A 26834-nucleotide genomic window follows, 5' to 3' on the forward strand; every position below is an offset into this window, starting at 1 on the left:
AAATTATGACAGAATTTTAATTTTGATGAATTCAAGATCTTGTTTTTCTCTGTGGTTAGCAATGTGCATGTTTGCATTCATGTCTATATGGGGAACGGCTGTATATGTTTACATGCTTGAATTTCCTGCCCGTACTCTGTATGGTGGGGTGTGTTTGTGCATGTGTGTATGTGTTTGTATGTGACTGTGGTGCCACTATCATTGTGTAAACTGTGGTTCAGCACGGAGACACTCATCTGGTTATTTCTAATGGAGTGTAGACAGCACTGGCTCCACACGTCACTTACCCTAAACCCAAGGGAAAGAACGTCAAGACATCTGGCTCCCCAAATGTAAAATTATAAGTATTTATCTGACAGTTTTCTTCCTCTCAAACATGAATCCCTTTAAATATTTAACAAGAAATCCCACTGGTATTGAAGTTTGTTGGTTTTTATGAACATAGACAGTAACGTAAACTACTCTGACACACTCTAAAAAATATATCTTTGAAGTTGTAAATCAAAAAAAGATTCTTGGAGTACAAAATACTATTTCAGTCTTTCTACTATAAAATGTCACATTTAAATTACTTGCCGTTTCCTGTTCATTTCTCAAAATAGTTTACGAATATATGTCACAATAATGGTCCTCTATTTCAATGTTAAATAACCACAGCCCTGACTAGATGATAGTTTCCACTCAATTCAACATTGATATTCACTTTTAACAAATTAGTGTGGCCTAATCTTTTCATGTTTTTACTATCCATCATCACCTTATTGATTAAACTTTAATCCCATTTACAACATATAGAAGATTGGATTTATTGCCTTTGCTTGTCAAGTCAAGTCACCTTTATTTATATAGCGCTTTTAACAATACAAGTCTATTCTAGTCTATTTGTACAGATGGGATCTTGTATCAGTTGCTGGTGTTTAACAGCATGCATTGACGGTTTGGCTCTTGTTTATGACGTTATTTACACAGACGCTGTGACTACGTTATTTTAGACACTGGTTTGAAAGATGTGCTGAGGCCACACACTCGTTTCCCCACAGATCACACACATGGACAGGACACTGAACAGCATTGCAGAATCTCTCAACCTCATGTTGGCGCGAGAGAGACGAGGAGATCTGGCCAGAGGGAAGGAACTGCGTAGCAGCTTCCACCGACAGTCAGCCACCTTCAGCCTTTCAGTGCCGTGCAGACAGGACAGCCTGTCCAGCTCAGAGCAACTGTCCACAACAACTGTCATTCACGAAGACAGCTGAGCGAGTCACTAAAGCACCACTAAATCACAGAGTGCCTGATATACTGGGCCAGTTTTGGTTAGAATTAATATAAGAGATTAGGTATGGCTCAGGTTCAGCATCAGCTGATTTTAAAATATCGTCTTCTTTGACTATTCCATCTTTAGAATTTGAATTGAATTTCTTTTGAAGCAACAAGACATGGAAACATATTTTTAGCATACCATTGTTTGTGCAGTTTTTTATTTTAAACGAAGGTATTTCATACTTTTTGTGATAAGTTTGACTTCTTCCGTCCACTGTTAAAATTAAGGGTTCAACAAGGGGGATTTCATTGAAGAACCATTATTGTATTCCCAAAAGAACCTTTCAGTGAACAGTTCTTAAAAGAATAATTGTTTAGAGTGAAGAACTTTTTAATAAATTAAAGAAACTTTTTCAATTATAAAGAACCTTTTGTACAGTGGAAAGTTTCCATGGATGTTCCAGATGCCAGTAAAGAACCCTTATTTTTAGATGTGCAGATATGAACATTGTGACATTATTTGGAGTGTTATGAATTGTTGAATGTTTTTAAAGGGGTCATGTGACGTTGCTAAAAAAGAACATTATGTTGTGTATTTGGTGTAATTCAATATGTTTATGCAGTTTAAGGTTAAAAAAAAACCATTATTTTCCACATACTGTACATTATTGATTCTCCCCTATGCCCCGCCTTTCTGTAAGGCAATACATTTTTACAAAGCTCATCGTTCTGAAAAGCGAGGTGTGCTCTGATTGGCCAGCTATCCAGTGCATTGTGATTGGCTGAATACCTCAAGTGTGTGACGGAAATGTTACGACCCTTACCATACTGTGATGGCGTCTCCTGGCACGACGAGACAAAACCAATAAAACCCATTAGGTCCAGTGGGGACATAATTACTGATTATAATGACTTATACTGTGTTTTTACGTGTTGCTTATCGTGCCATGTAAACAAAACCATGTCTGCATTTGTGATCAGAGAAACGACAAACAACAAGCGCTACTCTAAACTGCTAAAAACTCGTGTTTGAATCATCATTGGCAAATTCTTTAAATATAAAAACATACTTACAGGCTGTGAGTCAGAAGCATCAGACTGTCCTTGCAAAGGTGTAACTCCTCGACTTTATAGAAGCAGCCTTTGAGCACAGACCCATTGTAGGTTACTCTGAAGGGTTAGGAAACAGTCCTCCATAAAATGCGTCACACACTGCATGCTTGAGTGATGAACGGCCGGCGGACTTGAGAACGGTGCAGCCAGCAGCTTGCAGGCAACCACATGTGACGACCACGGGCTGAATTTTGCTTTGCCCTCGTTGAAAGCTAATCCACAGTGCAAGGTTGATGTATTTCCTCCGCGAACAGCATGGATCATCTCTAGGCATGACAAAGCAGATATCAACCTCTTTTGGAAGGCCAAACAAAGTAGTTTTGCTTTCACAGTGAAACACACAGCATCTATACAACATGACGGCGGTGCCAACAACAATACTACAGCGAGAATAAAAGTTACGCCTTCTTTCTTTGTGTGAACATTTGGGTGGTGTTATGCAAATCTTCCCACACAGTGACGTAGAGATGTGTGGACAAGACTTAACTTTTATAAATAATATCTCTTTGGATTTGAGACTTTAGTCTTTGCAACTTTACAGATCTTCTTCATGCACCAAGAGCTTGTAACATTTCAAAGAGAAAGAAAAAATTTGAAATCACATCATATGACCCCTTTAAATTATTTCTGTTGACAGGAACAAAAAGTGTGCTCTTTGCTCTTGTTTATAAATCACTAATAAGCTTTTAGAGGCTCACAAATGTGTAAATACTGTTTCAGAACTTGTGTCCTCTCAATCAGGTTTTTATTTATGTTTATTCACTAATATGAATGTACTAGTTTTTGTAAAAAAAATAAATAAATGCTGTATCCTACAAAAACTACTGATTCAATTCCCCATTAAAATCCTAACTGTGATTTTTAAGAAGTGCTTTTTCTTCTCACGATTTAAAAAATGCAATATTGGAATTGAGTTCCTCACTCATGTCTGCAGTAATTTCTGCAATGTTTCAGTGAGGTCAAACGTCTTGGCTATTCAAACACAAGTGTGTGCAGTCCAGCTTCCCGCTCTTTTCCTTCACCATCAGGCCAGAATAGTGCTATTTATGCTGGTCTGGAGGCATTATGGCATTCAGGAACAGTTGTTGTCTTTTTTCTAAAAGACTTTCAGTGACACTTTCAGAATTCCTTTAGAGCATCCCGACATATCAATGACTTATGCAGCACACGACCATATGGGGAGCACTGTGACCTCTGATCTTATGACAATACATTTGCTCTCAGGGGTGAGGGGATTTGTTGCTATGGGGATGACTACATTTGCACCCTCTGACCTTATCCTGGGCAGTAACACGGCTGTCCACTCTGCTTTTGTTCATGCACAGCTTCTCGTATGGACCATTGTCAGCTGTAATATGTGCAACAAATGAGACATTCCGTCACATACACATTCCTGAAATGCATGACGATTTTGTCTTTATTATCTCACTCCTGTTATTGAAGGCTTAGGATTAAATATCAGGAAAGCTGAAGTAGCAAACCAGAATGTCACCTTGTTCTTGAACCATGTGTGCCAACTTAATCTTAAGTCAATAAAACCAGCCAATATAAAACATGATATACCATATCTGGCTTATATAAAATAAAAAATAAAAAGTCCCATAGAGAAGAGGAATAAAACAAGTGTCTGATACTGTATAGAATATACCTCCTCATGACAGGACAACTATGTCAACAATAGAATCAACAGGACAACAGTATTGACAGACACCACAGAGAGCAGGCCTGCTACAGAGGGGGTCTGGCCCATATGCCGCCAGATAAATGATAAGCCTTTGTTATTCGTTTAAAAGGACGTACTGCTGTCACTGTCTCTAGGACCGCTGAGCAAATTTTGAGACCAAATGCCATTAATTCTAGCTAGTGAATCCAAAGAGGTGTATCCAGCCTTGAAGACACAGCTTGCCAGTGCCTCCTCTAGTTTTATGGGTTTTATTAGTGAAAGAGAACCAGCTCTGAAATAGAGAGGGCTACAACACATGAATGGTTTGATGGTTTTGTTGCAAATTGCAGATGTTTGTGGGTAGCAATGTTGGGAAAGTGATTTATAGAAAAATAAATGAATGGCAGTTGAGGGGGGACATTAATTATATATATATATATATTTAAAAAAAAAAAAAAATATATATATATATATATATATATATATATATATATATATATATTTTTTTTTTTTTTTTTTTAAGATTGAAAAACACTCTTTAATTTTTTTTTATTATTTATGATTTAAATTATTTATTTAAATTACTTGATCATATTTTGTAGATTAGTGTGTTCTAATACGGTATTTTGAATTCAGAAGTTGCACACTATTTCGTAGTTTTAAGTCAAATAAACGAGCACGATTTGAATAATGTTTTAGTCCGAATAAAAGGATTCGAATTGAACTCTTAACATTATTTAATAATGTATAGACTGCATGGGCTGAATGGGTGTGTATTTGTGGGATTTGCTGATAAAAATCGATGTCCCATGAGCCTGAGGTAATCCATCTGGTCAGGAAACCCAGCTGAGCTTTAACGGAACATATTAGAAACCCTGTCAATCTGGACATAATGATTTTAGTGTAAAAGCTCAAATAATGAGGTCCGAATAAACCCTGGGGGATTCCTCACATTAAAGTCACACAATTATGTTTATTAAAATCCTAGTTTTTCATTAATAATTGTGAAGCACGATGGTGTCTGCTAGTTCGCGAACGCGAAACATAACAAGAAAAAAACGTTCCGGTAAATAGAATAATTTTACCTCTTGATCATAATGCGTACCTATTACATAAACTTTTATACAAAATTCACAATACACGATAGCCTACTTAGGCTACATCAGTAGTGATTAAACTCCTCAGATGCCGAATAAAAATAACTAGGCTAATAATATTATTAATATGTGTTATATTATTATGGCTAGTTAATTATGTATACATTACAAGCATATTTAGGCTATTTAAAGTGTTATCCAACAATCTTCATGCAATCGCGTTTCAAATCTCATCTCATTCGATTCTTCATTTGAACGATGGTCAGTCGCTGACTGGAGTAGGCCTATCTCTGTTTCCTCGCACACGACTAGATAGGGACTAGAAACAAAGGCAAACAGGATTTGTGAGCACCGAGTGCTTCGGAGAGCACAAAGCCTCATTTGCAGGTGAATGCGATGGCACTCGCCTTTAGCGGCCTTTGTTCCATTTCGCCTTTTTTGGTGCCAGATGGTCATGGAAATGGGGAACTTCTTTAGAGAGAGGTTATATCTGGCGAAACACTGGTAGGCCTACTCTTCACCAAACGCGAACGACGCAAATTAAAGGAAAAAATTCGGAGGCTAACAAACTTCGATTGGCTGGATATATATATATATATATAATTTAATTCATATTATGTCCTGTTGCTATATATATATATATATATATATATATATATATATATATATATTTTTTTTTTTTTTTTTTTTTTTTTTTTTTCTCAAAGTTAAAAAGGTTTTCGTTTTTCGTGTAAATTACAAATAAAAAACTAGATCATTTCTATTGTGAATACAATCTATTTCATCCAGTTTTCGTTTCTTTTCAATTTATTATCAGTTTTAAAAAGCTGCTCATAACAAATTTTTATGTCAATTGATTTTTCGTCATTTGAAACGCAACTGATGTAGAAATCAAGCAGCTATAAGTCTGATACTCTTAAAATGGTCAACGAACCAAATTAAAAAAAATCAAATTGGATAGATAAAATATTGCTCACCATTAGATTTCGTTTTGGTCACTGTTTTGTCTATATCGTCTTTTTTCCTCCTATCAATGACATTATAAAGATCTGGCGAGTGGTGGTATCTATAGTCAATGTTATTCACAGATAGTGTGTAGGTAAGGGGGGGGGGGGGGTGGCAGGTGGTTGGCGTGTAAATAGAAGCCCATTTTGTTCAAGTCTTGGTAAGTGTTTCATTAGCGGGATAGCTGAGAGGGTGCTGAAAATGAAGGTCTTATGTGGACAAAGCGGGGTTCCAAGGGCACCTGCCTCCTTCATTATGGAAAGAAAATGGCATTTAAATCCTCCCTATAGCACGCAGCTGCCCGCATATCCCTCCCCACAAACACTGAGGGCGGAACAGCTGAGTCCCTCCTGTTTAGAGGCCAAACTCTCCTTTTTTGTCACAGGCAAAATGTTGATGCCACAAAAGTGTATGGCAAACATTTTTTTCTTTTCTTTTGCAGTTTACCCACATCCCATGATCCACAACAACGTGTCTAAACGGTATACATAACTCCAGAACACACGTGAATACGACAGGGTTAGCAAAAATATAATTTAATTTACACTTTGATTCAAAGGTACAGCGTGAGCTACAGTATATACTTTAACAAACACGGCTCAGAACAATTCTTTGCATGATGTTGCAATTGCAAACAAAACTTAAATAAAACACAACATAAAATATGGCCAAAATGATAAAAAACAATAACAATAGCTGTAAATAATAAAGAGTAACCGAGTATTATAAACATAAATAAAATAAGTTAGTATATTTAAGAAATCAAACAAACAGGTATTGCTCTATTTAGAGCAGTGTGGTATAGCCCTCTACACAGTTCAAAACAAACGAAATATCACATTGCACCGTTTAGACATTGTAACACTGCAACAAAGTCTGTGTTGGCGGAGCCATTATTGCTACATGAGAAAGAGTAAAAGTGTGTCCCCTTGTTTTCTTCATCCGCTCTGCAGATAAACACATGTGGACTGCTGCGTGGAGTGCAAACATCTATAAAGCAAAGAAAACGAGGATTTAGCGTTTGTTCCACAGCTAAACAACAGCTTTAAATCGGCGCATGGACATTTAAATGAAGGAATTCGACTGATTTCGTTGTCGTCAATCAGTTACAAGTTTACTACAATTAGTAATAGGGTAATAAAAATAGCAATGATAATTATTAGAATAGTAATAACATTTCACTGATATAGGCACCCGGAGCTGATCGTACCATCGTATTGTTTTACGCGGCGTCACTTCAGTGCTGGCGGCTTGAAGCGCGCTCCCGTCATCCTGCTTGGACTCCGGGGTCCTTTTTCTTTTCGGGAAGAAGTCTGGTGGAAATCAATATTAATAGCCGTTAGAAATGTTCGCTTGCATTTCACATTAAATATCGAGATCTTTAAACAGTTTCCATAGTTTCCATCTATAGTTTAAAGTTATTTACCTGTGATCTGTGGCGTGCTGTGTCTGGGGGTCTCTGGGATGAGGGACCTCTTGCGCGTGTTTCTGAGAACTGGAGAGCGAGCTGGTCTTGAGTTGAGTGCACCTGAGAGGTTCTCTTGGTTGAGTTCTCCGTGTCGACTCGGGACGTCCGCGGACTCTACCGGACCCCTGGAAACCCCATGTAACCCGCAGTCAACAGCGCTGGACGCGTCTCCTGTTGCCATAACAGACGCTCTCTTAATTTGGACTTTATCCTTGTAGAAAAACGGTAATGTGTCTTCAGAAATCTCCTCCCACTCGTAATCTCCGTTCAAAGGCGAGTTGGTCTCAAAGTTAAAGTTCCACCGGTTCTGGTCCCGCTCGGTGATCTCCTGGAGTTTAAGTTTCATTTCGCAGTGCAGCTCCTCGTGATCCACGGGTCCGAAAAGGTTACGGCAAACCTTTGTGCGCGCGAGAAGAGGAAAGGTCCTCCGTGCAACATGACGCTCCAGATTGCTTGACACGTCCACGTTTGCCATGATGCCTAAAAGTCAATGCCGTACGCCGACGTTTGTTTAGTTCTTGCTGTCTGTAGTCTGTTTATATCCGTGCCGGTGGTTAAAGGCCAGCTCTGTACGAGCAAAATCCTCCGATTGGCTAGACGACCACCACGGCCTGTGTACCACCCCCCCCCCCCCCCCCCCCAACCAGTATCAGCAAAGTTACCTTCCCCCTCACTTTGAAAATCACGGCCACTGTGCAACGGGTTGGCTAATACCATGAAATACGGGACTGTTTTCAAAAAAGAAGAAAAAATAAAAAATGTTAACAATGTTACAAACGGGGTAATTTTTTACCAAAGTGTAATTTAACTATCGTTAATAAAGGAAAACAAAATAATAGCCTAGGTCTCTCAATATACTATACAGCAACAACGTGATAAATATATATATGCGACATAAATATTAAACCAATATAAAATTGTATTACTACTAGCCTTTATTAAATTAATTATAAAAGTATTAGAATATTTCGAATATTCGAGTGAAGTCAAGTCTGCCGTATTTATTATCATCTTCATTAATTAACAACAATGTCCTCTTGTTCATAAAGTGTGTACGTGCTGGCTCAGTTTCAACATTATTTAATTTGGTGTAAATTATAGTTATTAGCATTCAGTGGGGTTATCTTTAAATGCCCCCTGATACCGACTGCATCTCTTAAACGATACATTTAGTTACAACATATTTTTTAAAAATGGTGCATTTTAAAACAACACACCTTAAGGTTTACGTTGTGTCTTTAGTATTACATTGAATTTAGTAAAATCTTTAGTATAAATTATTAAACAAGCGTTGAATGTAAGTATGATAAATACCGAAATCGAAGTGACGCACACAAATCTAAACGCTGAATCTAAATCAAGTCGCGACACTTCTCAAATGCGCGCACCTCTGTAGCCGCAGCCGCCGGGCGGTGCCCACAAAAGGCGCGCGAACCTCAACCAACCAGGTGACTCGGGCGATGACGTCAACCGCGTTCGCAACATGGCCGCGGTGCGCGTGACTGAATCTGAGAGGACGAGATCTGCTTCACGAAGATTAAAAAAAACTAACTCGAAACGAGTAACACTAACTCTCCACCCAAATACAACATGCTAATTAAGTGTGAATAATAAATTCAAGTTATCCACATTATGTGCTAAGTTTCCCAAGATAATGTCAATATAACAACAATTATCGCTGCACATAGTTCGCTCTGGGTGAGTGCTTGTCTCCAGGCCAGCACCTCATCGTTTATTAGCGTTATATACTTATACATTTTTATATTTCACATCTAATATTTTAACTTACATATATGACTTAAGATATCATTTATTTCTTGAATAATTAAAGCTCCTTCTGACTGTATAAAATTGTGTTTTTACATACTTAAAGATATGGCCTGTTGCTTAGTTAGTCAGCGAGACGACGACGACAGCCCATTGCAGCATTTTTTTTTTCAGACCAGCTTCCTATGCTTCTTGATGCCTTCCTACTACCGTATACTGCCTCACGAGGCAGCATTTTACTGTTTAAGACAGAGCCTGTGGTAGATTTGCACATCGACGTCGTCTTCGTTCGCCTCGGTGCTATATCTCAGTAGGAGTTGCTGACACCTAGTGGCTGTCTCCCGAAACTGCAGACTAACGTCAGATAACAATCGTCCTCCAGCTGGTGGCATGCTTATTTTTCATTCGCAAGACATTACAAAAAACATTTAATCAATAGACACTTAAGTGTTAATTTTATTACATTTTATCTATTTGCATCTGTAGATTTCAATTACATTTTAATGGAATGAAAAAGAGATATTTGCATTCGCAGCCATGTCATCCTGTAGCCTAAGACTGGTTACCCACTAAAGCTAAGCAGAGTTGAGCCTGGTCAGTACCTGGATGGGAGAGCTCCTGGGAAAACTAGGTTGCTGCTGGAAGAGGTGCTAGTGAGGCCAGCAGGGGGTGCTCACCCTGTGGTCCGTGTGGGTCCTAGCCTCCCAGTGTAGTGATGGGGACACTATACTGTCAACAAGCACCGTCCTTCGGATGAGACGTTAAACCGAGGTCCTGACTCTCTGTGGTCATTAAAAATCCCAGGGTGTCTTTGGGTGACCTTGGCATCCTGTCTAAAATTCGCCTATTGGCCTCTGACCATCATGGCCTCCTAACAATCCCCATTTCTACTGATTGACTTCATCACTCTGTCTCATCTCCACCAGTAAGCTGGTGTGTGGTGGGTGTTCTGGCGCAATATGGCTGCCTTCACATCATCCAGATGGATGCTGCACACTGGTGGTGGATGAGGAGATACGCCTGACTATGTAAAGCGCTTTGAGTGCTTAGAAAAGTGCTCGATAAATGTAATAATAATAATTATTATTATATTCAAATTTCCCTTTGGAAACTCTAACATGTCAACAAAAAAGAAACAATAATTTTGAACCTGATTTTATCCAAAGCTCAGATACCTGTTCTGGACATGTATGCATAAAGATGCTCTATTGGGTTGAGATCTAGTGACTGTGGGGGCCATTTTAGTACAGTGAACTCATTGTCATGTTCAAGAAACCAATTTGAAATGATTCAAGCTTTGTGACAGGGTGCATTATCCTGCTGGAAGTAGCCATCTGAGGATGGGTACATGGTGGTCTTAAAGGGATGGACATGGTCAGAAACAATCCTCAGGTAGGCTGTGGCATTTAAACGATGCCCAATTGGCACTAAGGGGCCTAAAGTGTGCCAAGAAAACATCCCCCACACCATTACACCACCACCACCAGCCTGCACAGTGGTAACAAGGCATGATGGATCCATGTTCTCATTCGGTTTACGCTAAATTCTGACTCCACCATCTGAATGTCTCAACAGAAATCGAGACTCATCAGACCAGGCAACATTTTTCCAGTCTTCAACTGTCCAATTGTGGTGAGCTCGTGCAAATTCTATCCTCTTTTTCCTATTTGTAGTGGAGATGAGTGGTACCCGGTGGGGTCTTCTGCTGTTGTACACCATCCGCCTCAAGGTTGTGCGTGTTGTGGCTTCACAAATGCTTTGCTGCATACCTCGGTTGTAACGAGTGGTTATTTCAGTCAAAGTTGCTCTTCTATCAGCTTGAATCAGTCGGCCCATTCTCCTCTGAACTCTAGCATCAACAAGGCATTTTCGTACACAGGACTGCCGCATACTGGATGTTTTTCCCTTTTCACAACATTCTTTGTAAACCCTAGAAATGGTTGTGCCTGAAAATCCCAGTAACTGAGCAGATTGTGAAATACTCAGACCGGCCCGTCTGGCACCAACCACCATGCAACGCTCAAAATTGCTTAAATCACTTTTCTTTCCCCCATTCTGACATTCAGTTTGGAGTTCAGGAGATTGTCTTGACCAGGACCACACCCCCAAATGCATTGAAGCAACTGCCATGTGATTAGTTGAATAGATAATTGCATTAATGAGAAATTGAACAGGTGTTCCTAATAATCCTTTAGGTGAGTGTACATACATACACAAATTAGCAACATTCAGTGAAAGACCTCAAGGTATTTTAAGCCTTCAGCCTTCAAAATTTCAACCATTTCAAATGTCTAAAGGCAATTAGGGGGAAAAAATAACAATAAGCTTGTAAATTAAATTAATCACCTATTCCGGAGCTATTTTCCTGTTTCTGTATTAAACTAAGGAATGCTTATGCTGGAGATCAGGAGAAAGGGAGGTACGTGGTTGAGCGTAGGTAGCAGCGGTTGGTTAGGGAGTGGTTTTGTCATCATAAACCTCCCGATTCACTTCCTGGTGACACTCTAGAGCTGCCCAAGCTTGTAGTGGCCTAGAGGATCCAAGAGCAAAGCCTTCATCCAGATATGCTGGGGCATAAGGATACTCCTCTGGTAAGTGAACCCTTTCCATAAAAAAATGGCTTCAGCTTCCAAATCATTTGTTGGGTTGTTTATAATAGCTGAAAAACGTTCTAAAAAACAACAACCACATTAATATTTTCATTTTGCATTTTGTGAATACTAGACTGTTATGATTTAGTAGACATCTGTGAAGTTTAGCATTTCAGATTATTATTCACATACCCCTACAGCCTATACTTTCAATGCAAACCTCTAGTTTTATTTGTTCTTTCAGAGATTGACTTTTGTTCAAGTTAACATTTGGACACTGAAGAAAATATTTAAACTACATTAAACAATGACAGTAAACCCAATTCATTGATAAAGTGTCGATGATAAAGATATGTTTCCTGCTGGATCTAATGTCATGTCTATATGTGACCTTTAATGCAAATGCCTGTATTTGTATGATGCAGTGTCTGTGGCGTTTTCCTCTCCCATACACCAGTCAAATCATGGGCAGCTCCTGCAGCTCTCCACACACCCACACACACACATCAGTCACGTTTGCATAAATGTCATTGGTACTTTTCAATAATCACATCCTCACTCCGAGAACTGATTATTATTTAAGTCACAATTTGCATAATGTTTTTATTTATAGTTTAAAACTATAGCTTTACAGCACTCAATCAAACCATATTGTGACTCATTGAAAACAATGAAATGAATGGCAGCTATTAGGAAACTGGAAGTTTCAAAAGGTTTAAAATGGCAATCAGGAAAGGTGACCGATATACCTGAAGCTGATAGCATTTGGATAAAAACGAATTGATAGAAAAGAGATTAATCAAGTTCATTCAGACTGGTTACATCGATTACAAGCTGTCAACTGCCTGAAATGTTTTTATAGCATCACGCTTCTGTTTCAGACTGCTTTTAATATTGCTCTTTTGGTCCGTGCCTCTTCAACCACACGAGGGAACTAACCTCCTAATCACTTGTTGACCAGGATGCAAATAAGCAATAGTTGACAATTACAAAGACAACTTCTGAGGATGATAAATTTTGGCTGCTATCAGTGTTTAAAATGATGTACATAAGTTTACATGGGTTGTTTATATATACATATATAAACTTTCTTTCTTTCTTTCTTTCTTTCTTTATGCTTGCCTTTTTTTTTGCTTTCTGACTCTTTACCTCAGGTTAGTAAAAAACACATCAGTTTTTCAGTTCATGCATGGCTCAGCCTTTACCAGAAACGAGGGCAAGTTTGCATGCGTAGAATGAAATGGAAATTGCTTCTGCTTTACATAAAGATGTCCAACTACCTGGACAAATCAGCAGCTCCTGTGGCTGCACCTGACTGGACTGTGATGCACTGCATTTTAATTCTGTCTGTAGGAGGTGTTACGGCAGGGCAGGAGGTGTTTGCAATGTGGGCAACTGTTGAGTGAGTCTCAAGAACCTGGGTGAGACTAGCTGCATCACTTATTGCCAATACTTAATACAGTTCAAAATGCTTGACCTTTTGTGTCACTATTTGCAGTTCTCTACCAGGATGTCGGTGTTACATCCCACTCACAGAGTCTGTTGTTAATATGGGCGAGAAGGGCAATAAGAGATTAGTTAAACCCCAATGGATGGATGGACGTTTGGGAGATATTGATTTTACTGGCGTCAGTCGGACCAGGGGCAAGGTATTTAAATCTTTTTTGTTCTAACTCAGAATCACCACTAATGAGCTTGTGCACAATATTCACAAACTTTATTTGTCAATCCAGTTTATCAGGGTAACCAGCTCTACAGATCCAGATGAAATCTACCAGATGTTGACTAAGCAGTGGGGTCTGGCCCCTCCTCATCTGGTGGTGGCACTAATGGGAGGTGATGAAGTGGCTCAGATGAAGCCCTGGCTGAGGGACACACTTAGGAAAGGCCTTGTGAAGGCAGCACAGAGCACAGGTGGATAATTTACTGCTCATCAAAAACAAAAATCACAATCTCCTTTTGACTGTTACAGACCTTTGACCCTTGACCTACACAGGGGCGTGGATCCTCACCAGTGGTTTACGTTTTGGCATCACCAAGAACCTGGGTCAGGCTGTAAGGGACCACTCTCTAGCGAGCACTTCCACCAAGGTGCGAGTGGTGGCCATTGGAATTGCTCCCTGGAACATGATTCAGAACAGAGATCTGCTACTGTCTGCAAAGGTAAAGACTGCCTTCAGACGTTTATAGACAAGTGTTTTCATTTATCATATTATTATACTGTATCATTTAGTTGCATGAAAGAAGCATGCGGACATTTCATTTTGCAATAGAGCACTGCAGAAATGATTCCTAATACCCAGAAACAAGTTAACATCGTCCCATATTCAATGTTGCTGTTGTTGTTTGGGTTTTGTAATCAACATAACATAAAAATATATTTTCCCAATTTATTCTATGACATAAAATACATCAGTAATAGTACCTCACTTGTGACTTCTTGAAAAAGGTGGGCTAATGGGACTACAGAGGCTGCAGGGGACATTAAATGTAATCTCGGCAAACCGGAAAACTCATCTACACTGATAGCCTCACTGTTTATACTTGCACTCTTACAAACTATTTTAACTTCAACTTTTGAACTTCTAGATTTTAAATAAAGATTGAAAGAGTTGTTGGAAGCTTAGTGGCAGTGATATTAAAGTCATGCAACAGTTGTGTAGTTTGTTTAAAAGCCTTACTTGAGTGGTTTACTTCTGGAGATTGTGAAACATTGATTATTTTGTGTAATTTGTTATTTTTGTTTAGCCTGATCATCCAGCAACATACCCATCTGAGGATCTTCCCCACGGTGCAGTGTACTCCTTAGACTGCAATCATTCTCATTTCATCCTGGTGGACGAGGACCCCCAGAGACCTGGAGCCACTGCTGAGATGAGAGTCAAGATGCTCAAACACATCTCTCTGCAGCGCACAGGATATGGGGGTGAGTTGAGACAGATTTTTTGTTTTGTTTTGTTTTTTTCTCATGAAGAGATTTTCAATGGAATCCATTGTTTTAACAGGCACAGGTAGCATAGAAATCCCTGTCTTATGTCTTCTTGTTCATGGAGAGCCAAGGATATTACAGGTCTCTCCTAACATTTTCTTATTCAAATATATCCACTGAATTTCTGAAGTGTTTTATTGTTGCATGTTATTCTCACCAGGTTGGTAATAGCCACTTTCAATGCCTTCTTACAGAGAATGTACAAGAATATTCAGAATTCAATACCCTGGCTGATTTTAGCTGGCTCGGGAGGAGTCGCAGATATTTTAGTGACCCTGATGGACAAAGGATGCTGGGACGCTGATATGGTCCAAGAGCTGCTCATAAACACCTTTACCAATGGCCTACACAGCACTGAAATCACTTCCTGGATCAAACTGGTAATGAGCAGTTTTTTGTTTTAAGATATTTAGATGGTGTGTTTTTATGGAAGAATGGATACTTCTGTTTTAGGCGCTTTTTTTAAGTCATTTGTGTAAAGACTCAGATTTGTCCATTAGATCCAGAGAATATTGGACCATGGTCACCTGCTGACCGTTCATGACACAGAGCAGGACCCAGAAATGGACACAGTAGTTCTCAAAGCGCTGGTTAAGGGTGTGTAACTGCGATTTTATACTAACTCCAGCAAACACATGAAGGAATCGTATATTTCTCTATAAGAGTGATATGTTTCTGTATTCATAAATGTTCTTGTCTGGGCTCAGCTTGTAAAAGTCAAAGTCAGGAAGCACAGGACTTCCTGGATGAGCTGAAACTGGCTGTGGCCTGGAATAGGGTGGACATTGCTAAAAGTGAGATCTTCAGTGGAGATGTGGAATGGAGTGTGAGAATTAAACTTTTAAATCGAAATTGTTTTGTTTGTTTATCAGCAGGCCTGATTGTTTTGATTCTCATACACAATATGTATTTATACTCTTTTAGGCTCAGGACCTGGAGGAGGTGATGATGGAGGCATTGATAAATGACAAGCCTGACTTTGTGCGTTTGTTTGTGGATAACGGCGTGAACATAAATGAATTCCTAACTTACGGCCGCCTTCAGGAACTCTACTGCTCTGTGTCGGAGAAAAACCTCCTCCACACCCTGCTCCTGAAAAAGCATCAGGTTCATTTGGCTAGCAATCGGATGTCAGGACACCCTCACACTGAACCAGGCGACCGCAGGCCTCGTTTCACCTTTCATGATGTCTCCAAAGTCCTCAAAGACTTTCTTGATGATACCTGTAGGGGTTTCTACCAAAAACTTCCACCGGTGAGTGGGCCTTTAACATGCACTGAGACGTAATCCGCCGTGCTACAGTCCTACTATATTCTGTGTATCTGCTGCAGGAGAGGATGGGGAAAGGCCGGCTTTTCCATAGCCAAAAAAACCTCCCAGATATGGACCAGCGTTGTGAGTACCCTTGGAGAGACCTCTTCCTTTGGGCTATCCTGCAAAATAGGCAGGAAATGGCAAACTACTTCTGGGCCATGGTGAGTCAATAAACCAATATGAGCGATGAGCTCATTTTCATAAACTCCATTTGCATTTACAAATTCTATTTACATGTTCACAATTTGTTCTTCAGTCCTTATCAGAAGCTTGAACCTAAGTCCCATTGATTACCAATCATTTTCAGTTATATATCACAAATGACCTCAGTAGGGTTCACAGATCAAACTTAAAGGGTGGGTAAACAAAGAGCAATTTGCATGAACATTGCTGAGAATCAACCCTGAATGAATTTGACTGGCTGTGTTTTTGCATTTTTGTGGTTTACAATTCTTGCTTATTTCTACTGTATGCACAGTACTTATTTAGGGTGATCATATGTCCTTATTTTCACCGAGCATGTCCTGGCCATTTCTAAATTGCCTTAAATGTCCTGGATTTGGCTTTGCTTTTCAAAAAAGTGCTGCAGCAAAACGTCCAAGATTGTCAAGTATGTTTGCCACAGACCTTATTTAAACATTTTGAGGGAATCCAATGGCGAATTGGCCTTCTGGGTTTTGACTTTATTGTTTTTATACTTATTGACCATAATGACTGAAAAGTTGTCTGACCAATTGCATGCAGGCATTCAACCAATCATGGAGTGTGAGGAAGTTCTACAGAGAACAATCAAAGCAATGCAAATATGTGTGCATATATTGTATGAGGACTGTCGAGAGCACGTCAGTAAGAAAACAAAGCCAACACCAAGACATTTTAGGCAGTTTAGAAATCCAGATCAGGACATGTCTGGGAAAGAAAGGACATACTGTATGGTCACCCTAACTTATTCAGTGAATTACTGTACAGTCATCTATTAAAACTATTTGTGTGTTTTAGGGCTCAGAGGCCGTGGCCGCTGCTCTGGTGGGCTGTAAGATCATGAAGGAGATGGCTCATCTGGCTACTGAAGCAGCGACTGCTCGTAGTATGAAGAATGCCAAATATGAGCAATTTGCTATGGGTGAGAATCACAGCGTTATAGGCAAAAGACTCATTGCTCAGCAGAGTGGAGAATCCAATCAATCAAACATTTAATCTTTGTTGAGTTCATTTTTTGTCAAACCATTTGAACAGGGAACTAGCTAATCCAATTTGAAGGTACAAGGAAGCTTTTTAAAATTACATTTAAAGATTGTGACAGTTGTGATATAATGACATAGATTGCTTTGTAATATAGTACTGTGTTAAAATTGTGATCTCAGTGTCATTTTTAGTTATGCGTTTCAATAATCCTTTCACAGTCACAGTTTCCCTTAGTTATTTTTTTTTTTTTTTTGTAAACTCCAGTTTATACCAGGGTCAAATATGGTGCTAACCTCCTTTAAAAATGCCCAAAGGGTTCTTAACCTGCATGTTGCTAAAATAAAATGTTAACCCAAGGTTAAGTAAATAGTAGAATATTTTGTTATGGTTTACTCAACATTGTCCCATTTCAATAAAATTGGTGCGTCCCAAATCGTGTACTTGTGCACTATTCCATGACGTTTTTAATATGAATAGTGTGAGTAGTGTGTTCAAACTGAAAATTCCCAAAAGAAAAAGTGCACTTTAAATACCCGGATGATGCACTTAAATAACTGAAAAAACTAAGTGTGAAATGTTGGACACTTCATGCACTCAACTGTCGCAGCTTTAATTACGAAACGACGAGGGAAGAGCTATCAGACTTTGATTATGAATTATGAGAGCATAGTGTACAGTGCACCATTTGGGACGAAGCTTATGATATTTTGGAAAGCATTTAAGAATGCATCAAAAATCATAAAAGTGATTCATATAAAAAAAGAAAATATTCAAAGCCTTCTAAAGTCATACATACTGTCTGAGGAACAGAATCAGGTATTCAAGGCATAATTCTTCCAAAATGAAAATCCTGTCATCATTTACCTTCCCTCATGCTGGTTCAAACCTGTATGACTGATGCAGAACATAAAAGAATATATTTTGAATTATGATGGTTACCAACAGATTTCGTGACTATTGACTTCCACTGTATAGGGAAAAAAGCCAGAGGCATTTTTAAAAATATCTTATGGGTGAGTAAATGATGACAGGATTTTCATTTTTGGGTGAACTCTTCCTTTAATTAAAATTAAGAACAGCATTAGTTTGAGTAAATGACACAAATTGTTGATTTCTGGGTGAACTGGTTCATTAAGCTGATTGAAAAGCCTGTATAAAGTGTAACTACCAGAACTATCAGTCCTCATGCCTGCACTGTTCTGACAGATCTGTTCAGTGAGTGTTATTCAAACAGTGAAGACAGAGCCTATTCGCTCCTGGTGAGGAAAACATGCTGCTGGAGCAAAGCAACTGTCCTGAATCTCGCAACTTTGGCAGATGCTAAATGCTTTTTTGCTCATGATGGTGTCCAGGTAACAGCTTATGTCTAATTCTTACATTATCATGCCACCAACCAACCATATCCCCATGATAAACCTGGATGCTCTTGCACAGGCCCTGTTGACCAAAGTCTGGTGGGGAGCCATGAGGACAGACACTTCCATCGCTAGACTCGTGCTCACATTCTTCATCCCTCCCCTCATTTGGACCAGCCTCATCAAGTTCAAGTGGGGATATTATTTTAATAATTCCACGTGTGACATTTAAACAGATTTTTGATTCATTGTGCATCAATATATGTGTGTGAATGTGTCACAGTGCAGAGGAGCATGTGAAGAAAGGTGAAGGGGAGCCGTTTGATGAGCTAGACAGTTTGGAAACAGAGCAGGCCCTGTTACTCACAGAGGAGGAACCAGTGTAAGCCATAAATCCATACTAAAATAGATAAAAAACTACAGTGAAGTTGAATGAAAACCTCTGGGGTTTTTTCTCAGTGCTGTTGAAGGTGGCAGTGGCTCTTGCAGTGCGAGTTGGATTTACATGGTGCTGCAGAAGTGGAATCGTTTCTGGAGCGCTCCAGTTACTGTGTTCTTGGGGAATGTCATCATGTACTTTGCCTTCCTCATTCTGTTCTGTTACGTGCTCCTTCTGGACTTCCGGCCACCCCCACCACATGGCCCGTCTGCAGCTGAAATCATCCTCTACTTCTGGGTCTTTACCTTGGTGCTGGAGGAAATCCGTCAGGTAGGAATTCATATTTTTTTATCTATTTAAAACCTATGTGGCTGTTTTTATAAAGTGTTTGTGTGTATGTTGACAGTCTTTGTATGATTCCCTGCTGATATGAGTTTGAGCAGGAGTTTGGTACATATGTCTTCACATATTATTTATCCAAAATGATCAGAAACATGTTGTCCGGGGCTATATGCCCCTGGTAGGGTCTCCCAAGGCAAACAGGTCCTAGGCGACGGGTCAGACTAAGAGCGGTTCAAAACCCCTTATGAGAAGAATAAATCAAAGGACCGTGACGTCGCCCGGTATGGCGCAGCCGGGGCCCCACCCTGGAGCCAGGCCCGGGGTTGGGGCTCGTATGCGAGCGCCTGGTGGCCGGGCCTCCCCCCACGGGGTCCGGCCGGGCTCAGCCCGAAGGAGCGACGTGGGGCCGCCTTCCCGTGGGCTCACCACCTACAGGAGGGACCGTAAGGGGCCGGTGCTTAGACAATCGGGTGGCAGTCGAAGGCGGGGGCCTCGACAGCCCGATCCCTGGACACGGAAACTAGCTCTAGGGACGTGGAACGTCACCTCACTGGCGGGGAAGGAGCCCGAGATTGTGCGTGAGGTAGAGAGGTTCCGACTAGCGATAGTCGGACTCACCTCTACGCACAGCTTGGGCTCTGGTACCACACTCCTCGAGAGAGGATGGACTCTTCACCACTCTGGAGTTGCCCAAGGTGAGAGGCGGCGGGCTGGTGTGGGTTTGCTTATAGCCCCCCAGCTCAGCTGCCATGTGTTGGAGTTTACCCCGGTGAACGAGAGGGTCGCTTCCCTGCGCCTTCGGGTCGGGGATAGGTCTCTCACTGTCGTTTGTGCCTACGGGCCGAACGGCAATGCAGAGTACCCAGCCTTCTTGGAGTCTCTGGGAGGGGTGCTGGAAAGTGCTTCGACTGGGGACTCCGTCGTTTTACTGGGGGACTTCAACGCCCACGTGGGCAACGACAGTGACACCTGGAGGGGCGTGATTGGGAGGAACGGCCCCCCTGATCTGAACCCGAGCGGTGTTCAGTTATTGGACTTCTGTGCTAGTTACAGCTTGTCCATAACGAACACCATGTTCAAGCATAAGGGTGTCCATCAGTACACGTGGCACCAGGACACCCTAGGCCGTAGGTCGATGATCGACTTTGTGGTCGTTTCATCCGACCTCCGGCCGTATGTCTTGGACACTCGGGTGAAGAGAGGGGCGGAGCTGTCAACCGATCACCACCTGGTGGTGAGTTGGATCCGATGGCGGGGGAGGAAGCTGGACAGACTCGGCAGACCCAAACGTACTGTGAGGGTCTGCTGGGAACGTTTGGCCGAGTCTCCTGTCAGAGAGATCTTCAACTCCCACCTCCGGCAGAGCTTCGACCGGATCCCGAGGGAGGCTGGAGATATTGAGTCCGAGTGGACCATGTTCTCCACCTCCATTGTCGAAGCGGCCGCTCGGATCTGTGGCCGTAAGGTTTCCGGTGCCTGTCGAGGCGGCAATCCCCGAACCCGGTGGTGGACACCGGAAGTAAGGGATGCCGTCAAGCTGAAGAAGGAGTCCTATCGGGCCTGGTTGGCTTGTGGGACTCCAGAGGCAGCTGACAGGTACCGGCAGGCCAAGCGGACTACAGCCCGGGTGGTTGTGGAGGCAAAAACTCGGGCCTGGGAGGAGTTCGGTGAGGCCATGGAGAAGGACTATCGGTCAGCCTCGAAGAGATTCTGGCAAACCGTCCGGCGCCTCAGGAGAGGGAAGCAGTGCCCTACCAATGCTGTTTACAGTAGAGGTGGGGAGCTGTTGACCTCAACTGGGGATGTCGTTGGACGGTGGAAGGAATACTTCGAGGATCTCCTCAATCCCGCTGTCACGTCTTCCATTGAGGAAGCAGAGGCTGAGGGCTCAGATGTGGACTCGTCCATAACCCAAGCTGAAGTCACCGAGGTAGTCAAGAAACTCCTCGGTGGAAAGGCACCGGGGGTGGATGAGATCCGCCCTGAGTACCTCAAGTCTCTGGATGTTGTGGGGCTGTCTTGGCTGACACGCCTCTGCAGCATCGCGTGGCAGTCGGGGACGGTGCCTCTGGGATGGCAGACCGGGGTGGTGGTCCCTCTTTTTAAGAAGGGGGACCGGAGGGTGTGTTCCAACTACAGGGGGATCACACTTCTCAGCCTCCCTGGGAAAGTCTATGCCAGGGTACTGGAGAGGAGAATCCGGCCGATAGTAGAACCTCGGATTCAGGAGGAACAGTGTGGTTTTCGTCCAGGCCGTGGAACACTGGACCAGCTCTATACCCTCTACAGGGTGCTGGAGGGTTCATGGGAGTATGCCCAACCAGTCCACATGTGCTTTGTGGATTTGGAGAAGGCATTCGACTGTGTCCCTCGCGGCGGCCTGTGGAGGGTTCTCCGGGAGTATGGGGTCCGGGGCCCTTTGCTAAGGGCTATCCGGTCCCTGTACGAACGGAGCAGGAGCTTGGTTCGTATTGCCAGCTGTAAGTCAGACTTGTTCCCGGTGCGTGTTGGACTCCGGCAGGGCTGCCCTTTGTCGCCGGTTCTGTTCATGATTTTTATGGACAGAATTTCTAGGCGCAGCCAGGGGCCGGAGGGGGTCAGGTTTGGTGACAACACGATTTTGTCTCTGCTCTTTGCGGATGATGTTGTCGTGTTGGCCTCATCAGGCCAGGACCTTCAGCATGCACTGGGACGGTTTGCAGCCGAGTGTGAAGCGGCTGGGATGAGAATCAGCACCTTCAAATCCGAGGCCATGGTCCTCAGTCGGAAAAGGGTGGCTTGCCCACTTCAGGTTGGTGGAGAGTTCCTGCCTCAAGTGGAGGAGTTTAAGTATCTTGGGGTCTTGTTCACGAGTGAGGGAAGGATGGAACGGGAGATTGACAGACGGATCGGTGCAGCTTCTGCAGTATTGCGGTCGATGTACCGGTCTGTCGTGGTGAAGAAAGAGCTGAGCCGCAAGGCGAAGCTCTCGATTTACCGGTCAATCTACGTTCCTACTCTCACCTATGGTCATGAGCTTTGGGTCATGACCGAAAGGACAAGATCCCGGATACAGGCGGCCGAAATGTGCTTTCTCCGCAGGGTGGCTGGACGATCCCTTAGAGATAGGGTGAGAAGCTCAGTCACCCGGGAGGAGCTCAGAGTAGAGCCGCTGCTCCTCCACATCGAGAGGGGTCAGCTGAGGTGGCTCGGGCATCTGTTCCGGATGCCTCCTGGACGCCTTCCCGGGAAGGTGTTCCGGGCACATCCCACTGGGAGGAGACCCCGGGGGAGACCTAGGACACGCTGGAGAGACTATGTCTCCCGGCTGGCCTGGGAACGCCTCGGTGTCCCCCCAGAAGAGCTGGAGGAAGTGTCTAGGGAGAGGGAAGTCTGGGGTTCTCTGCTTAGACTGCTGCCCCCGCGACCCGGCCCCGGATAAGCGGTAGAAGATGGATGGATGGATGGATCAGAAACATAGTTAAAAGTAAACTTTATCTGCTCATTTCTTATATTAGGATTCTTTAGAATACGTAGAGCAGTGTTGCTATTGTAAACCTAAACCCTGGTCAGTAGATTTTCACACACACTGGGTCACACACAGGGTTGCACAATATAAAAATTTGATTTTAAAATGCCTTCTGAAATCTGATTTGATTTGTATTGAAGTAGCAAAGAAGGTGCATAACTGTAACTTGAGTTAACCATAAATGTTACGATACAGAGAATATACTTGGATTCTAATCTACCCTTGAAGTCTTCGTACAGAATTGTTTTAATTCAAATTATATATATAAAGTGCTTTCAGAAGTCTAATAGTCTAATAGTTTACAACTTTAAACGCAACAGAATAGAACATCGCAAAAATACAGTGTAAAATGCAATGCACCAGTGAACAGATTCACAATACAATACAGTACAATGCAATATGCCAGATATAATATAGTACAATACCATTCAGGAAAATACAAACAGTCATAAACACACATGCAGGGTGGAGTTCATCCGAAATAACAGGTACAAATGCAGTTTAGCAGTGAAGTGGCCAGTGTGCCCGAGCAGCTGAACAAACAATGCCAACACAAACGGGAGAAGGGTTAAGAAACATATCCAGTTCAGGGAAGTTGTTTATAAGAGTGACACCACAGGGGAAGATACTGTATTAGTTCTTGTTTTGATAGGTGTGAAATGATTCCCTGAGGGTAGAGATTCAAATATGAGGTGACCAGGGTTTAAAAAACACTTTTACCTACCAATTTCCTGATCTCTGACTCTGACTGAGATAGAGTAGGTAGGGTAGATGGCAGCCAGTGATTCTTTCGGCTGGTTGCCTAAAATGCAGAGGTGTGGCTTCATATGTGATGATGATTAAAATGCTATACCAGAAAGCTATGGATGAGGGAAGGGCAGATTTAATGACAGAGGTGCAGAACAGGTTGATCAGCACTTGTGGAGGAATAACCATTTTAATCAGTAAATTCTTTTTTGAGACTTTCTCTCGATTTTATTGGGCGGGATATTAGTTGGTTAATCTCCTGAAGTCCACAGTGCAGTTATATGTTGCAAAGCTGGTATTCAGTGTATACAACAATTTCTAACACTCTGATCCACAGAGTTTCTTCACGGATGAGGACATGAGTATTTTCAAGAAGATGAAGCTATACGTGGAGGATAACTGGAACAAATGTGACATGGTGGCCATCTGTCTCTTCGTGGTGGGACTGTCATGCAGGTATTATGATCAAATATGTTGCTGTTGCATGAGCCACATTAAAAGAACAGCGCACTTCATCTGAATCCTTTGTTTTCTCAAGGATGGCCTCAAGCACGTATGAGGCTGGCCGCACTGTTTTTGCTTTGGATTTCATGGTTTTCACCTTAAGACTCATTCACATTTTTGCCATTCATAAGCAGCTTGGGCCCAAAATCATCATTGTGGAGAGAATGGTGAAACTTGACATAATCTCATTTAAAAATAAATCTTTGAAGAAACATCCAATTAACCATGTGTTGTTTTTAAATGGTTTCACAGATCAAAGACGTGTTCTTCTTCTTGTTCTTCCTGACCGTGTGGCTGATAGCGTATGGAGTGACGACACAAGCCCTTCTGCACCCCAATGATCCGCGCATCGACTGGGTCTTCCGCAGGGCACTGTACCGCCCATACCTCCATATATTTGGACAGATTCCTCTGGAGGAAATAGATGGTACACTATCAGCATTCTTGCTTAGAGCAGTGGTTAATCGGTGCTTAATTTTATGCTCAGTGGGTCTAGTCAGATCATTTCTGACAGTATCTGTTCTGTTTAATTATTAGACTTGAACTCTAGGTGGAGCTATTGCAGTTTATTCTTGACTCTATTTGTCCATGCATCTTCACAGCGGCAAAAATGCCAGATAATAACTGCACAAACGATGTAGAGGAGATCGTCTCAGGTGTTCTGCCTCCCTGCCCAAACATCTACGCCAACTGGCTGGTCATTCTGTTGCTCGTCATCTATCTGTTGGTCACAAATGTGCTGCTGCTCAACCTTCTTATTGCCATGTTCAGGTCAGAGTCTGGCTAATATTTTGACAGTCTACATAATGTCAGTTCTTCTTTGCAGAAAAGTAAAGTTCCATTTCAAATGTCTTTGCCAGTATAGATTAGTGTTTAGGTTTTGTGTGTGTATGTGTTTATTTATTTACTAAGTATGCCATGCAACTCTCTCCCCAGCTACACCTTCCAGGTGGTGCAGGAGAATGCAGACATCTTCTGGAAGTTCCAGCGCTATAACCTGATTGTGGAATACCACAGCCGTCCGGCGTTAGCGCCGCCCTTCATCATCATCAGCCACATCTCTCAAGCTCTCCTCAGCCTCGTCAAAACTACAGAAACCAATCAGGATCTGCTGGGTGAGTAAACCTACACACTCTCTGTGTGTGCTTCCTGGACGGATTATTATGGTAACTCACAATGAATACCCATTTGGTAACTTTCTTTTTGAGACAAGTTACAAGAAGTACTGAAAGATGACTAAGAAAAAAACATGTCAGAAAAAAGCAAGGAAAATATTTAAAGAACCTGTGGTTAAATGTTTGTTCCTCTTTCCTTGTGGTGGTTAGAGAGGGAACTACCAGCTGGACTGGACCAGAAGCTGATGACATGGGAGACGGTGCAGAAGGAGAACTACCTGGCTGAACTGGAGCATGAGCACAGGGAGAGCAGTGCAGAGAGACTCAGATACACGTCCTCTAAGTGAGCTCCACTAAGATCTTATAATAACCCATTGTCTTGCATTGAGATTTGGGCTACAGATATATGTATAACCATGTTAATCTACCCTATTTGCATGTTACACTTCATAGGGTACAGAGTTTGCTGAGGATGGTTGGGGGTTATAAGGAGCAAGAAAAGCGCATGGCGACAGTGGAGACTGAGGTGAAAAGAATGAGTAGCTTCTGACTTCATTAAGTCCATGATGTTGAATGACTATACTGAAAGTTAAACTTCATCTGTAGGTGAGGTATTGTGGAGAGGTGTTGTCTTGGATTGCGGAGTGTTTCCACAAAAGTACTCTGAAGTGTGACAGAGACGCTCCTAAAGCCCCACGTGAGGCTTCCTTTACTATTGTGTTGCTCTTATTCTGAATTCCTTATCTCTGATATCTTATTTGTTCTCTCTGTTACTCAGTGCCTTCTTTCCATTGTCACAGTTAACTCCAGCTTCACGTTTTGCAGGTTCCATTGCTGTCAGCTCCAGAAATCCACAACCGCAGGAAGCCAAGCGAGAGCAGCCATCGAGACATTCAGGATATGGTGTCGACAAGAAACTTCCCTACATGGATCAGTGATCTACCCACGTTATTATGCATTTGTTTAATTTAACTAGATAACTAGTGAGACGGTTTTGGAAAGTCTCTTATGCTCACCAAGGCTGTATTTATTTAATGAAAAAAAAAGTCAAAAAGTCAATATTGCAAAATATTGCAACAAGTTAAAATAACTGTTTTCTGTTTGAATATATTTAAAAATGCAATTTATTTCAAAGCTGAGTTTTCAGCAGCCATTACTCCAGTTTTCACTGTAACACAACTCTTCAGAAACATTTCTTATTATTATCACAATTAAAAACAGTGTCACAGTGCACACTTGACAGTTTCACACAGGAACACACTGATTATTCATGATCAAGAATGACCAATACCGTTCCCATAGGTAATGAATCAGTAACCAGTTGACTTGGCAAATTTACCCAATGTGCACAAGGGACATCAAAATCAGCCTTGAGGGAAAACAAGGATTTTGCGAAAGTCTGTTTTCAGTAAGAACCAGAACTAAATGAGGA

The 26834-nt window shown here is 41.9% G+C and overlaps 3 protein-coding genes across 4 annotated transcripts in view; 2 read left to right on the forward strand and 1 right to left on the reverse strand.

Annotated features, from left to right (window-relative positions):
• The window catches only part of LOC132108085 (potassium voltage-gated channel subfamily KQT member 1-like), a 34944-nt gene extending 33091 nt beyond the window's left edge, over window positions 1-1853 (forward strand). Inside the window, exon 17 of one of the 2 annotated variants that reach the window (XM_059514611.1) lies at window positions 1041-1853. In XM_059514611.1, the coding sequence (XP_059370594.1) occupies window positions 1041-1256 (216 nt within the window). In that variant the 3' untranslated portion in view covers window positions 1257-1853. The remainder of the gene's footprint in view (window positions 1-1040) is intronic. The other variant, XM_059514621.1, reaches the window with a different exon arrangement.
• Window positions 1854-6658: 4805 nt separating this feature from the next.
• On the reverse strand, window positions 6659-8165 carry LOC132097773 (cyclin-dependent kinase inhibitor 1B-like). Its single transcript, XM_059503699.1, has 3 exons — window positions 7565-8165; window positions 7349-7451; window positions 6659-7128 (listed from the first exon to the last, which is right to left on the reverse strand). Coding segments are annotated over exons 1-3 (621 nt in total). The 5' UTR covers window positions 8082-8165; the 3' UTR covers window positions 6659-7127.
• A 3597-nt stretch (window positions 8166-11762) lies between these two features.
• Window positions 11763-26394, forward strand: LOC132097780 (transient receptor potential cation channel subfamily M member 5-like). The gene is made up of 26 exons (XM_059503711.1): window positions 11763-11964; window positions 13318-13385; window positions 13463-13613; window positions 13698-13878; window positions 13961-14127; window positions 14713-14890; window positions 14970-15034; window positions 15148-15333; window positions 15454-15550; window positions 15661-15779; window positions 15878-16207; window positions 16285-16428; window positions 17267-17390; window positions 18659-18804; window positions 18887-18999; window positions 19091-19189; window positions 19267-19516; window positions 24121-24239; window positions 24322-24454; window positions 24540-24714; window positions 24890-25058; window positions 25224-25402; window positions 25613-25745; window positions 25856-25928; window positions 26009-26099; window positions 26228-26394. Exons 1-26 carry the CDS (start codon window positions 11938-11940, stop codon window positions 26338-26340), a joined length of 3630 nt encoding a protein of 1209 aa, XP_059359694.1. The 5' UTR covers window positions 11763-11937; the 3' UTR covers window positions 26341-26394.
• Window positions 26395-26834: the final 440 nt, after the last annotated feature.

Source organism: Carassius carassius, chromosome 2 (assembly GCF_963082965.1).
Source record: "Carassius carassius chromosome 2, fCarCar2.1, whole genome shotgun sequence".
NCBI lineage: Eukaryota > Metazoa > Chordata > Actinopteri > Cypriniformes > Cyprinidae > Carassius > Carassius carassius.